Source organism: Parasteatoda tepidariorum, chromosome 10 (genome assembly GCF_043381705.1).
Source record: "Parasteatoda tepidariorum isolate YZ-2023 chromosome 10, CAS_Ptep_4.0, whole genome shotgun sequence".
In the NCBI taxonomy this organism is placed as follows: Eukaryota; Metazoa; Arthropoda; class Arachnida; order Araneae; family Theridiidae; genus Parasteatoda; species Parasteatoda tepidariorum.
In genome coordinates this window covers 73,138,200-73,150,672 of record NC_092213.1, presented here as the reverse complement: position 1 = coordinate 73,150,672, position 12,473 = coordinate 73,138,200, and the positions used below count along the sequence as shown (strand labels likewise).

General features: G+C 29.9%; 1 protein-coding gene across 2 annotated transcripts in view; it reads left to right on the top strand.

The window, feature by feature from the left end:
* The window catches only part of LOC107442626 (collagen alpha-1(II) chain), a 92,393-nt gene that overhangs the window by 16,787 nt on the left and 63,133 nt on the right, over window positions 1–12,473 (top strand). For both annotated transcript variants that reach the window (XM_043042294.2, XM_043042295.2), the window contains exons 4-6: window positions 7,861–7,944; window positions 9,610–9,654; window positions 10,857–10,925. In XM_043042294.2, coding sequence (XP_042898228.1) covers window positions 7,861–7,944; window positions 9,610–9,654; window positions 10,857–10,925 — 198 coding nt within the window. The remainder of the gene's footprint in view (window positions 1–7,860; window positions 7,945–9,609; window positions 9,655–10,856; window positions 10,926–12,473) is intronic.

Sequence of the window (12,473 nt, the reverse complement as noted above, 5' to 3'; positions counted from 1 at the left end):
GAAGGCGGAAATTTAGAAAAATTGGTTTTGAGAAAAATGGGTTTAAAGTTTTTATTAGCCACAAAACAATGTCAAAACACAATTAAATTATTCAAAATATTTCTTTATAAGAACTTCATACACTCATAAATAACTTCTAAAAGGTATTTAGCATAATAGTAAAATATGATATTACAAATATTTCATATTGTGTTAGCTACTCATGTAAAAAATAAATTTAAAAAAAGTGGTAAAAAACTGAATTTGATAGCTCCATGACCACCACTTATGTCAAGAAAAGCTTGTACTGCACGTACGTTTACATCGAAATGTGACGATTTGCCATTGGTAGACGAAATTCTTTTGCTAGTATATATGTTAGTGTCAGATAATGCACAACTTTTACAAATAACTTTTAATTGGTGAGAAAAACCATACTTCTCTCCCAACTCAATATCTAGAGTGGATTTTTTGCAACAGCTCCAAAGAACAGTATTAAAAAGATTTTTCAAGGTATCTACACTAATAAATATGTATTTTGTTGAATCAGGAATTTCAGAACAAACAGTTTTGGTGTAGCCAACATCTGAAATTCTTGAAAGCTTAGAAATATTTGAAGATTCAGCAGCTTTGTCAACAAATGCATTAGTTTCACTTTCACATTCTGCAAGATCCCATCGTTTCTGAATGATAGATTTGTTAGCCTTTGAACTTCGTTTCAAACGTGGCATGGTAGAAACAATTAAGTTTCTCAGAAATAGAATTATAAAACACAATTACTTTGATATAAAAATGTATAAAGCAAAAATATAATAAGTAATCTTGATAAAGCAAGCTTTTTTCGAAAACGAAACTAGATTTTGATTAAAATCTAACAATAATATAAAATTCGATACCATAGATAAAATGCTGAGAAAAATATAAACAAACAATTCTAGATGCAAATGATCCACTTTACTTCAATTCATTTTTATATTTCAGCCGTAGATTTAATAAAAATAACTAAGGACAAAATGCCTCTGCTCGCCTCAGAAAAACTTATTTTGATTACAACTTGTGAAAAATTCGATATCTAAATAATTATTGGTCGTAGAGGTCTAAAATTTTGTGAGTAGGTGCAAAACAGTACAAAGAACAATTCTAGCTAAAAAAATTGATTTTGATATTTTGATCGATTTTAGCCAAATTTTAGGTACCATGTCCCCTTAAAAAATAATTATCCTCATTAATTCTAAACTGAAACTTTTTTAAGATTGCGATTGAAAAAACGAAGTGTTTTTTAACTCTCTCACACGCAAAATATTAAAATATATTTTATACAGCACTACCAGTTTTTATTTCAAAGTTTAATTTATTGGTAATTTTTGCTGTTGAATCGAACGCTTTGGTGATGATAGCTGTACAGAGTTAACGAATTAGCAGCTACTAAGGGTTGTGATTGCTATGATCAAAATAATGCATGGATGCCAACTGCTCCGCCTTCTGAAATAGTTTTAATAAAGTAGTAGCAAGTTATTTGGTTAAATTCGTTAGAGAGTAATAGTTACGCCTACTTTTTAGTAGAGTAACCAATAATTAGATACTTTAACGATGCATTTTATATGATACTTATAATTGTTGATATTTAGTGGTGGAAAAAATTACTTAAAAGGAAAAATACTAAACTAATAGTAACTTAAATTTCGCTACCACTAGAAAATACTATTATACAAAGCGGAGCAAGTTGGCATCTCTGATAATGTAGAGATAAAAGCATTTTAAAGTCCTCTTTTTCTCTCTTTTATGAAAATTTTTTCTAGTGGTATATATATGAACGTTTGATAGTCATCCGGTGATATTTTAAGAGCTAAATTGTAAGAAAAGATAACTTTTATGGTTCTTTCGGTTCCATTTTGAACACCAAATAAAACTGTTTCGATAAAATCGAAATACATTATAACACCAAAATGAACAATATAACAACATATGTTGCAAAATTCGTTGAAATAATTTGCTAGTAAAAAAAAAAAAAATGTTCACAGCTGTCTATAAAGAATTTAAATGATATACTGCGAATGACATATTAAAATTGGTTATAAGCAATGATTCAGAGATTTTAGAGTGTCATACTATCAACTGACAACTTTTCTCCCTCCTTCGTTAAACTAGTACCAAACTATAATTTAAAAAAAAACAAGGTTTCTTCCGCTCTTAAGTCGAGTCATCACCTCCTACATCAAGAAGCCTCCACACGGTCTTTAATAAGTAGTCCGCGCAGACCGTTTAAAAAGTGAACCAGTTGTGCGCATGAACCCAAAACTTTTTATAAAAGTAATTGAGAGAAATTCATCATATATATTTGAGAGTTGAATCTGTAGTGGTTGACAAGAGAATAAGGCAAACCAATAATATTCATAAATAAAACAAATTTTTAGTCATATATTTGCTACCACTTTCTTATTTTAACTAGATTTAGTATTAAGTGACTCGTTCGAAACGTGGATATCCTTCACAGTGGTCTGATCGGACTACCTATAAAAAACCGTGTGGAGGCTTTCAGCTATAGGAGGCGTTGGTCGAGCCCAATATAGTAAGGACTCTTCCACCAGTAATCTCATGAAATTATTTATTGTTGTTAATAAATCGTGTTGTTAATAATTCAATGGAAACATAATTTTGCTAGTAACTGCATCATAAGTTATTTATGATTCCACCAACTTGAAATGTACCGACTAATTTTGGACTAAAATTTCCATCTAAATGTAACAACTGATTTTCGACGGAGGGGTAATTTATTAAAGTTTTTTATTGCTGAACTCCATATTTAAAAAAAGAATTGACACTAAACATTCTCCTCCATAATAGATCTATTTGTAATACAGGATACATTTAAGTACTAAGTACAAAATTATCTGACACACTGATACAAACTCAGCTGTAATACCATGGGTCGAAAGTTCCTACTAAAGATAAGTTAGTGGTAAGAGGATTGTGGTATTTTTTATGTAATTTTGGATGAAACGAGATGCATACCTGCCAACTTTTAATCCCTTCCATTATAATTTTTCATAGTGGTAGCAAAATGGAATTAAAATTTTGATTGTAAGCAAAAAAATAAGCTATATTTGAAAAATCTTTAGCTGACAATCATGAATGCATATTAATATATATGCTTGATTTTTTTTAAGAATAGTGGTGGTTAAAATCATTTTAAAATTAATTTTATAAAAGACAAATAGTATATATTTACTACCACTTTAAATATAAAAACAACATTTTACGCCAAATGCGTAAAAGTTGGCAGGTATGGAGATGTTATAACTACTTCGTAATACAGGTGGTAATCAAAATACCAATATTATACAGGGTGATTCTAAAAAGATGGGCAAAATTTTAGGAAGTGATAGTATACACCCAAGCAAACAATTTTTATCAAAGGATGCATGGTCGAAAACAAAACGCAAAGGTGCTGACGCATTTGGAAAGTTGTTTGATGCAAACGTGAAATCTCCATTCCTGTTGCGAGTTACTGCGCTCCGCTACTTGTCGCCAAGCTTTCGGCCGCTGCAGGGAAAGTTCGTGATGATCGCCTATCTTTTCTTCGCCGTTGTACTGCATGCATAGCCGCTGTCGGCCACTGTTTTGAACACTTATTGTAATCACATGCCATTACATTTGCTTTTATAACTTAACTTCATCGTTCTTTGTGTGCTTTTGCCTCATATAAGAACATAAACTTTGACGCCCTCTAGCGGTTTGTTTTCGACCATGCATTCTTTGATAAAAATTGTTTGCTTGGGTGTGTACTATCACTTCCTAAAATTTTGCCCATCTTTTTNTATAAACCTGCCTGTTCCCTTGAAAGTAACACTTGGGATAAAAAACATACTACCTTAATGCATCGCATCATAAATGGAAAAGTATAATCGCCTTCTTCCATCCACTCCTTATGCAGCAGAGAAGTGGAGGCACTTAGCATTCACTTGAGTGAATTTTAAAAAAATGACTGGTAAGGAATACATTATTGAATTCATAAAAACTGAAGGTTTGGGAGAGAAACTGATTGTAGACTTGAAATAAGTGAGCAGAATAAATCGCATGCAATATAATTTTTTTTTTTTTTTTTGTTCCTCGTTTTTATTTATGTTTCCAACATTAAGTAGAAACTGTTATTTATATATGAAGTTCCTCAAATGCAAGTGCGATGCCGAATTACAAAATATTTTCCGATTCAAAAAATTGTTATCCTCATTAATTCTAAACTGAAAACTTTTCGCTTTTTTAAGATTGCGATTGAAAAAAGAAGTGTTTTACTGTTCTCTTACATGCAAAATAATAAAATATATTTTATAAGAAACTACCAGTTTTTATTTTAAAGTTTAATTCATAAGATAATTTTTGCTCCTGATTTTAGTAAATTATGCTTTCCATTAAGTAAACATTTTAATGAAATAGCAGCTACTAGGGGTTGTGGTTGCTATAATTACAATAATGTAGAGATGAAAGAATCTTTACGTCCTCACTTATACAACTTTACTGTTTTATAAGAAATTTTTTTGTAGTGGTAGTAGAATGTGTTTTACCTCAAGGCATCGCGGTATATATATATATGAATGTTTGATAGTCATCTGGTAATATTTTAAGAGATAAATTGGAAAAAAGGTTGACTTTTATGGTTCTTTCGATTCCATTTTAAACATAAAATAAAATAGTTTCGATAAAATCGAAACAACAAAATTAACAATATAACACCAATTGTTACAAAATTCGTTGAAATAATTTGCCTGTAAAAAAATGTTCACCGCTGTCTGTAAAGAATTTAAATGATATACTGCGAATGACATATTACAATTGGTAACAAGCAATGATTAAAATTTTATTGACTTCGATTTATTTAAAGAAGGGTTCATTTTTACTAACTACTAATGGGACAGAATTCTTTTATTTTATTAATTTTATTTTAATCGTAATATGCACTTTTAACACGTTCACGCCGGGGTGACCCACCGGTGGGTCACTCTAGATTGTCTCATCGGGCGGCGCACCGGAGTAAAAACTGGTAACAAATAAATTTCATTTTTTAGTTTTTTTCGGGGAATAATAAAAATCCATAACTGCCAATTGTTTTTAACGGATGCAATTTTTATATTTAATTGCTTCTTCACCGTGATAAATTTCCTTACAGTGAATTGTTATTGTTGAGAATAGATTAACTCCTCCCGAATATTATCTAATATTGAAATAGTTCCTCTACCAGTATTTTCTTTTTTCCGTCCCGCTTTCAGGCGCAACACCCGGCGTGAACGTGTTAAATAACATAATTTAACAATACTTGGTTTGAAGGAAATATATCATTCATTGTATGAAGAAAATATATCGTTCACTATAAGTAGGAAATATATTTAGGAATTCTATTTGTTACAAGGGACTGAGGAAATTATAATTCCTACAGGAATGCAGTAAATTATTATAAAAGCCTAATAGAAAAGGAAAATAATAACTTAATTTTGAGTGCTGCTAGTCCATTCGGAAACTCTTGTGACATTTATTTTCTAGTAAGTCTTGGTACTAATAGGTTCATGCCTTGCGACGTTGTTGAAAGGTCGGTTTCTTCAATCAGGGCTAAAGAGAAAAAAGAAGGGCTAGTTCCTCTCTTATTAGAGCTGCAGCTACGATTTCCCTCCTCATGACGTCACGCCGCACACAGATCTCGAAGATCGCAAGCAAAGATATATGAAAACTTTGCATCATTCTCTCTGTAAAAATAACTTTTTCTTGATACACTTGACACATTATTTCAGTTCAAAAACATAGTTTAAAAAATTTTTCTTGGCCGTAATATTAAATTAAATACCATTTTAAAGTAATAAAAATATTTTACTAGTTATCGTAAATGATGCTATGAATACTTTATTTTAAAATTTTCAGTTTTAATTTTTATTGTAAAAAAAAAAACTAAAGCATATTTTGACACTTTTTTAGCAACATATTGTTCGATAACAATAATTTGTAGAGTTGGGTTAAATTAAAATCCTGATTTTTAAAATATGCTTGTTAATGACAGTTTATACTTAATCATTAGGAAACAACAACCTTCGCTAATTACTGAAACAAAAAAAATAATTTAGGTTCATAATAATATAAGAAATTTTACAAATGTTTACAGATATTAAAATTTAAAAGAATATAATTAAAGAAATAATAAATAATTAGAATAACTACCTGAAATTAAAAGAATTTTAACTATAAATTATTTATACTTTTCAATTAAATTATTATTCTCTTTGAGTTGTTCCATTTTTTCAGTTTTTTCGCCTTCCTTTCTTTTTTAAGTGACGAGGTGGTTTTTATTTAGATGGCGAATTCTTATTAAAGTTCTTAAACGACAGAATAAACGCACTGCTGTGCCGAGAAAAACTTGTTTAATTATAGGGCGGACCCATTCATTCATCTATAGATCGTAATTTTGGCCTGAATCATAGAACCATCGGTCTCCAATTCAGTACCCCCAGAGGTACGATTTATTATGGGAACATGGAGAACTTTGTGAACTGACAGATTTAACGCTCACCAGGATTTTTTATACGGATGATTTTGATTGAACATTATTCAGAGATTTCAGGGTGCCATACTATCAGCTGACAACTTTTCTCCCTCCTCCGTTAAATCGGTACCAAACTTATTTAAAAAATCAAGTTTTCTTCCGCTTTTAAGTCGAGCCCAATATAGTAAGGACTTTTCCACCAGTAATCTCATGAAATTATTTATTGTTGTTAATAAATCGTAAATTCAATGGAAACATAATTTTGTTGGCATCGATCGATTAAACTGCATCATAAGTTATTTACGATTCCACCAACTTGAAATCCACCGACTAATTTGGGACAAAATTTTCCATCTAAATGTAGCAACTAATATTCGACGGAGAGGTAATTTATAAAAGTTTTTTATTGCTGAACTCCATATTTGAAAAAGAATTGACACTAAACATTCTCCTTCAGAATAGATCTATTTGTAATACAGGATACATTTAAGTACTTAGTACAAAATTATCAGACACACTGATACAAACTCAGCTGTAATACCATGGGTCGAAAGTTCCTACTAAAGATAAATTAGTGGTAAGACGATTGTGGCGTTTTTTTGTTTAATTTTGGATGAAACGAGATGTTATAACTACTTCGTAATACAGGTGGTAATCAAAATATCAATAATATATATGTGATTATCAAAATAAGGGAAACACTTCTACACTAACGCTACGTAAAAGCTCTTTCTCTGAGCAGGAAATGTTTAGGAAGATTTTACTTGGCGAAATTGTTGGCACAATTAGGTACCTTTTTTAATTTTTTTATAGTTTGCTTCAACCGGCGCAAATATCAATACAGATTACAGAGGGGGGTCCGCCTTCTTTTTTTCGAATAATTTACGACTCTTCAGAATGATTGTGAAAAGCAAAGTTATTAGCGGTCGCAAATTAATATTTGAGTGAAGAGAAAAAAAAAAAACAGAAATACAATCGAAATATTTTGAAGCACACTTGGGGAAACCTTGATGTTGAACATCAAAACCAATTGGATTGTCCGAGGAATCTTGGCTGTTTTATAATCTCCTTTCAACTCTAAGTTTCCTTCAGAGTTTTAACAAGTTTTGATGTTTTCAGACCCACCTTTCTCGGTAGTTAGATTTTGATCTATTATTTTCTAGCTTAAATACTAATTTTTGACCGATTTTAAGCATAATTTTTACAATTTATTTTTATAAGGAATTCTAAATTCATATAGTAAGGATGGTCCTTACAGAAAATCTTATAAAACCAATTCTTTGTCGAAAAAAGCGAATTAAAATCTAAGTATAAGTTTAAATAAGTGTAGAAAAATGTAGTTTTTTTTCTTCTTTTAGGAGCCTCCTTCAGAACCTGTTGATGGACACCGAGGGGCAGTTGAACCACCCACCTATCCTCTCGTACCACTTCCTGGACCAAGGGTATGTATTGTAGTACCTTTAGAGATCTTATGTCTGTATTGTAGGAAAGAAATAGCTAAAGAAACTTACAAATATATTTAAGAGTATCTATAAGTATAGGGTGATATAGAGTATAGGGTGTCTCAAATTAAACTAGCAGTTTTTTTTAAAGCTGATGACAGAAAAATAATTAAGATTAAGGGGAAAAAATTAGGGCAAATTAATGTCGCGAGGCATTAATTTTTCTTTCCAGAGTTTCGAGTTTTAGTTCAAACATTTAACAACAGATGTAGTTGCGAAAAATTAACCTGCAAAATTAGAAAAAAAAAAAATAAGGAAACATCATATCTTAACATATATTTGTGGCTGATGGTCGATATTTTAAAAGTATTGAAATTGAATTGTCATCCATTTACTGATTTCGGTAAACTGTAATTAACAGTCCCCCAGTCGCCTTACAGTCATTGTGTATCTCCCTCAGAATTCTTTCAGTTACGCTCCTTGAAAACTTCCATGAAATATCATTCTTTTGGATGAATTTGCGAAGTTCGCTAAACTGTTACAATCTTTTGGAACAATTTACAACTTAGTTTCTTACAACTTAAATTCCTTAAATTAAATGGATCTGTTCCGCGACACAAAGCTTTAGGAGCCCGCTCCATTTTCTTCAACTTTTGAGAAGTTTTTAATTTTACTCTTAACGGTTTGTAAACGTTTAACAACAATGAAATTAACAAAAATTTTTACAAACCTAGGGAACATTCCTACTGAATATGGTTTGATCGTTCTACTTTAAGTGCACCAATCAAATTTTTAATTTCTAAATGTGCATTAGGATAATTTCTGAACGTTTTATTTTTAGAATAATTAATGTATTTAGAATAATTTCTAAATGTTTTATGTTTAGAATAGTTAATATGTTTAGAATAATTTTTAAATGTTTTATGATTAGAATACTTAATGTGTATAGAATAACTTCTAAATGTTTTATGTTTAGAATACTTAATATGTTCCGAATAACTTTGAAATGTTTTATGTTATTGTTATTAGTTATCTAAACACATTAAACTATTACAATGTTATTAGTTATTCTAAGCATATTAAGTATTCTAAGGAATACTTAATATGTATAGAGTAACTTCTAAATGTTTTATGCTTAGAATAATTAATATGTTTAGAATAATTTCTAAACGTATATATAATAATTTTTATTTTTATGAAAAAGTGATAAAAAAATTAGGTAATCAGGGCAGCGTTGGAAAATAATTTGTATTGAAATGAAAAGTTTGTTTTCAGAACGATGCAAAATCGTTTATTTATAACAAAAAAAGAATGCCAAAATATCGCCATTCTTATTTTGCGTTGAAAACCGATTTAACTTTTCAGTACCTTTTCAAACGCCATCGTCAAAGTAGCCTAGATTGGGCTCTAAGAACTCCTAAGAAACTGACCAAATAAATATACAAAAGCGGTGTTTATACTAAAACGTCAACCCAATATTTCACAGTCATTTTCATAACCGATTTAGGAAACGGCACTTAAAAAGTGTGTGTATTCTTTCAATTAAATCTCGAGTATTAAACGTCTAGTTCTATGATAATATAAATTTTTCATTAAAAAAATATTTAAGACTAATATTTTATGTTTTAAGCTTATCAAGAAATAAAAAGTTGTTTAATATTTTAGGGCACCCAAGGGGAACGAGGAACACCTGGATATCCTGGAGAAAGGGTAAGTTCATTATATATTTTTTTTTATATTGCAGTTAATATAGATTGAATTGATATTAGCGTATAGTTTGTCTACGGTACGAACTCCTCCCGCCACAAAGTCTGAGGCCGTCTGCTGCTATGGAAACAAGAATAGCTCATTTCAAGGAGAGTAGCTTCTCTTAACTCTAGGGCTAACACAAAAGACAAAAAAAATAAATAAATTCCCTTCTTCTTGCCGACCCGAGTCAGTCCTAAACCCCACACCCCTACTTGAAATAGATATACTTCGTTACCATAGTCACCGCCACAGGTCCAGACGAATATCTAGGGGAGTTCTTACTTTAGATCAACTATAGTTGAAGTTGATATTAGTGTATAAACATGAGTTTAATTAATTAATTTAACTAGAATTAAAATTTAATACATTACTTGCAGACACCTTTTGCCATGATTTTTAAAAATAAACTAGTTAACTAATAATCTAATTAATGTAACTAGGCTTCGAGAGATTTAAATTTAGAATTATCACCCTAGGGTGTAAATCCTGATTCTTTCTTTCTTAAAATAGTAATTGGAACAGACTGGTTATTTTAAATGTCTCAGACATTCCAAAGGTCCACCAAAAATCTATTTAAATTATTTATGTTAGGAGCTGGAAAAAATTCTTTCATTTCTAATATAATAAAACATAAATATATCAACCTTGCTTTAGGAAAAATAGCTTCAGAAACTACGGAAAATCTGTAGTAGTCTCTGATTTTGAGTATTGTCAAATTCAAACACCTGCCGCTAGGTTCTACATACAGTTAATCGCAGGACTATAGTATAGTAAAGCTAAATAGATAACCTTATAAAAAATGTTTTATTTATCTAGTTATTGTACTTTACCCTCTAATTTTGTACGGATTGAATAAATAAATGAATATATTAAAGCAATGTCAATAATTATTTTAATATTATATTCTTATCTAATTAACTTTTTGTGTTTAAATAATTAAAGGAACATAAGTAAAGTTTTATTGTGAAATAATATTAATTATTTGAAGAAAAAAAACTGAATCTGAAATTTTTAATTTAATCAAAGGCATAATTAACATCATTTAGCAAACGTTATTGCATGTTTAAGATAATTATTTTCTACATCTGAAATAGGCTTAGGATGACTAAAATATTATATTAGAGTAAAACTAAATCTAACTTTTTTTTATTATTTTTTACTAGGGTGAACCTGGAGAAATTGGTTCGCATGGAGTTCCTGGAAGACCTGGACCACCCGGCCCTCCCGGAGATGTAAGAAGTTATAACTTTTGGTGTTTAATTAAATTAGGAAACATAAATTATTAAATATAGTGTGAGAGAAATATAAAATATTTATGATATTAAGTAATTCTGTTATATTTTCTACCATTATTGCTATAATTGTTACTTATTTAAATGCAAATAGATACAATTTTTACTCATTTCTGGGGACGTAAGAATTTATAACTTTTGGTGTTAAAATAAATTAGGGAACATAAGTTATTAAATATAGTGTAAGAGAAATATAAAATACTAGGAGGTTTCGCCCCCTGCTCGCTGGCGCTCGCCAACCCCCGGAACTGCTTTCGCAGTTCATTTCGGATTGCTTCGCTATCTGATGCTCGCTTTGCTCGCTCATTGGATACGTTCTTAACGTCTAGCTTTTGTATACTTTTTTGAACACTGAAGTTCCGAAAACTTTTCACTGTAGAAAATTCTAAACCTGTGCATTTCAATATTAATTTGAAATTGCAAACAGTTCACATATTTTTCTTAATCACACTATTCTAAATTTCAGTTGTTGAGATAAGTAACTCAGTAACTGTTGTAAGTTTTGTTTTAAAGTCTTTTTCACCAGAGGGCTAAAACCATGTGTTGTAAAACAATATGAAATAGTATTGAACGCCGGATGTAAAGCATCGGCTTCGATGAAGATAATTTTGTGAGAATTTTTTTGATAATTCGGTGAGAATTCACCCGATTAGACATATGATGCTCACTACGTGCTCTTGCGCGCCGAAGCCTAATAATTAAAACGTATTAGCGTTTTATATAATATAGATTAGCTATATGATGCTCACTACGTGCTCTTGCGCGCCGAATCCTATCAATAAAAAATGAAAACTGTTGTCAACGCGAGAAAAGAAATATCATCGTACTTGATGCATACGTACGTATTAGCGTTTTATATAATATAGATTTATAATATTAAGTAATTCTGTTATATTTTCTACCATTATTGCTATAATTGTTACTTATTTAAATGCAAATAGATACAATTATTACTCATTTCTGGGGACGTAAGAATTTATAACTTTTGGTGTTAAAATAAATTAGGGAACATATGTTATTAAATATAGTGTAAGAGAAATATAAAATATTTATAATATTAAGTAATTCTGTTATATTTTCTATCATTATTGCTATAATTGTTGCTTATTTAAATGCAAATAGATACAATTATTACTCATTTCTGGGGACGTAAGAATTTATAACTTTTGGTGTTAAAATAAATTAGGGAACATAAATTATTAAATATAGTGTAAGAGAAATATAAAATATTTATAATATTAATTAATTCTCTTATATTTTATATTATTATTGCTACAATTATCACTCATTAATAAATGTTCCAAACTGAATCTAATTAATTAAAGCAAAAACTGTTTTCAATATATTGGGTTGTTCGGAAATCAATTTCTTTTTTTCTCAACAGAGAATATTTTCACACCCAACTTTACACTTAAGCCATATAATCATTTTATATTTTGACAGCTGATATTGCAAGGCTTGGTTGAGAAAAAGTTCAATTAATTAATT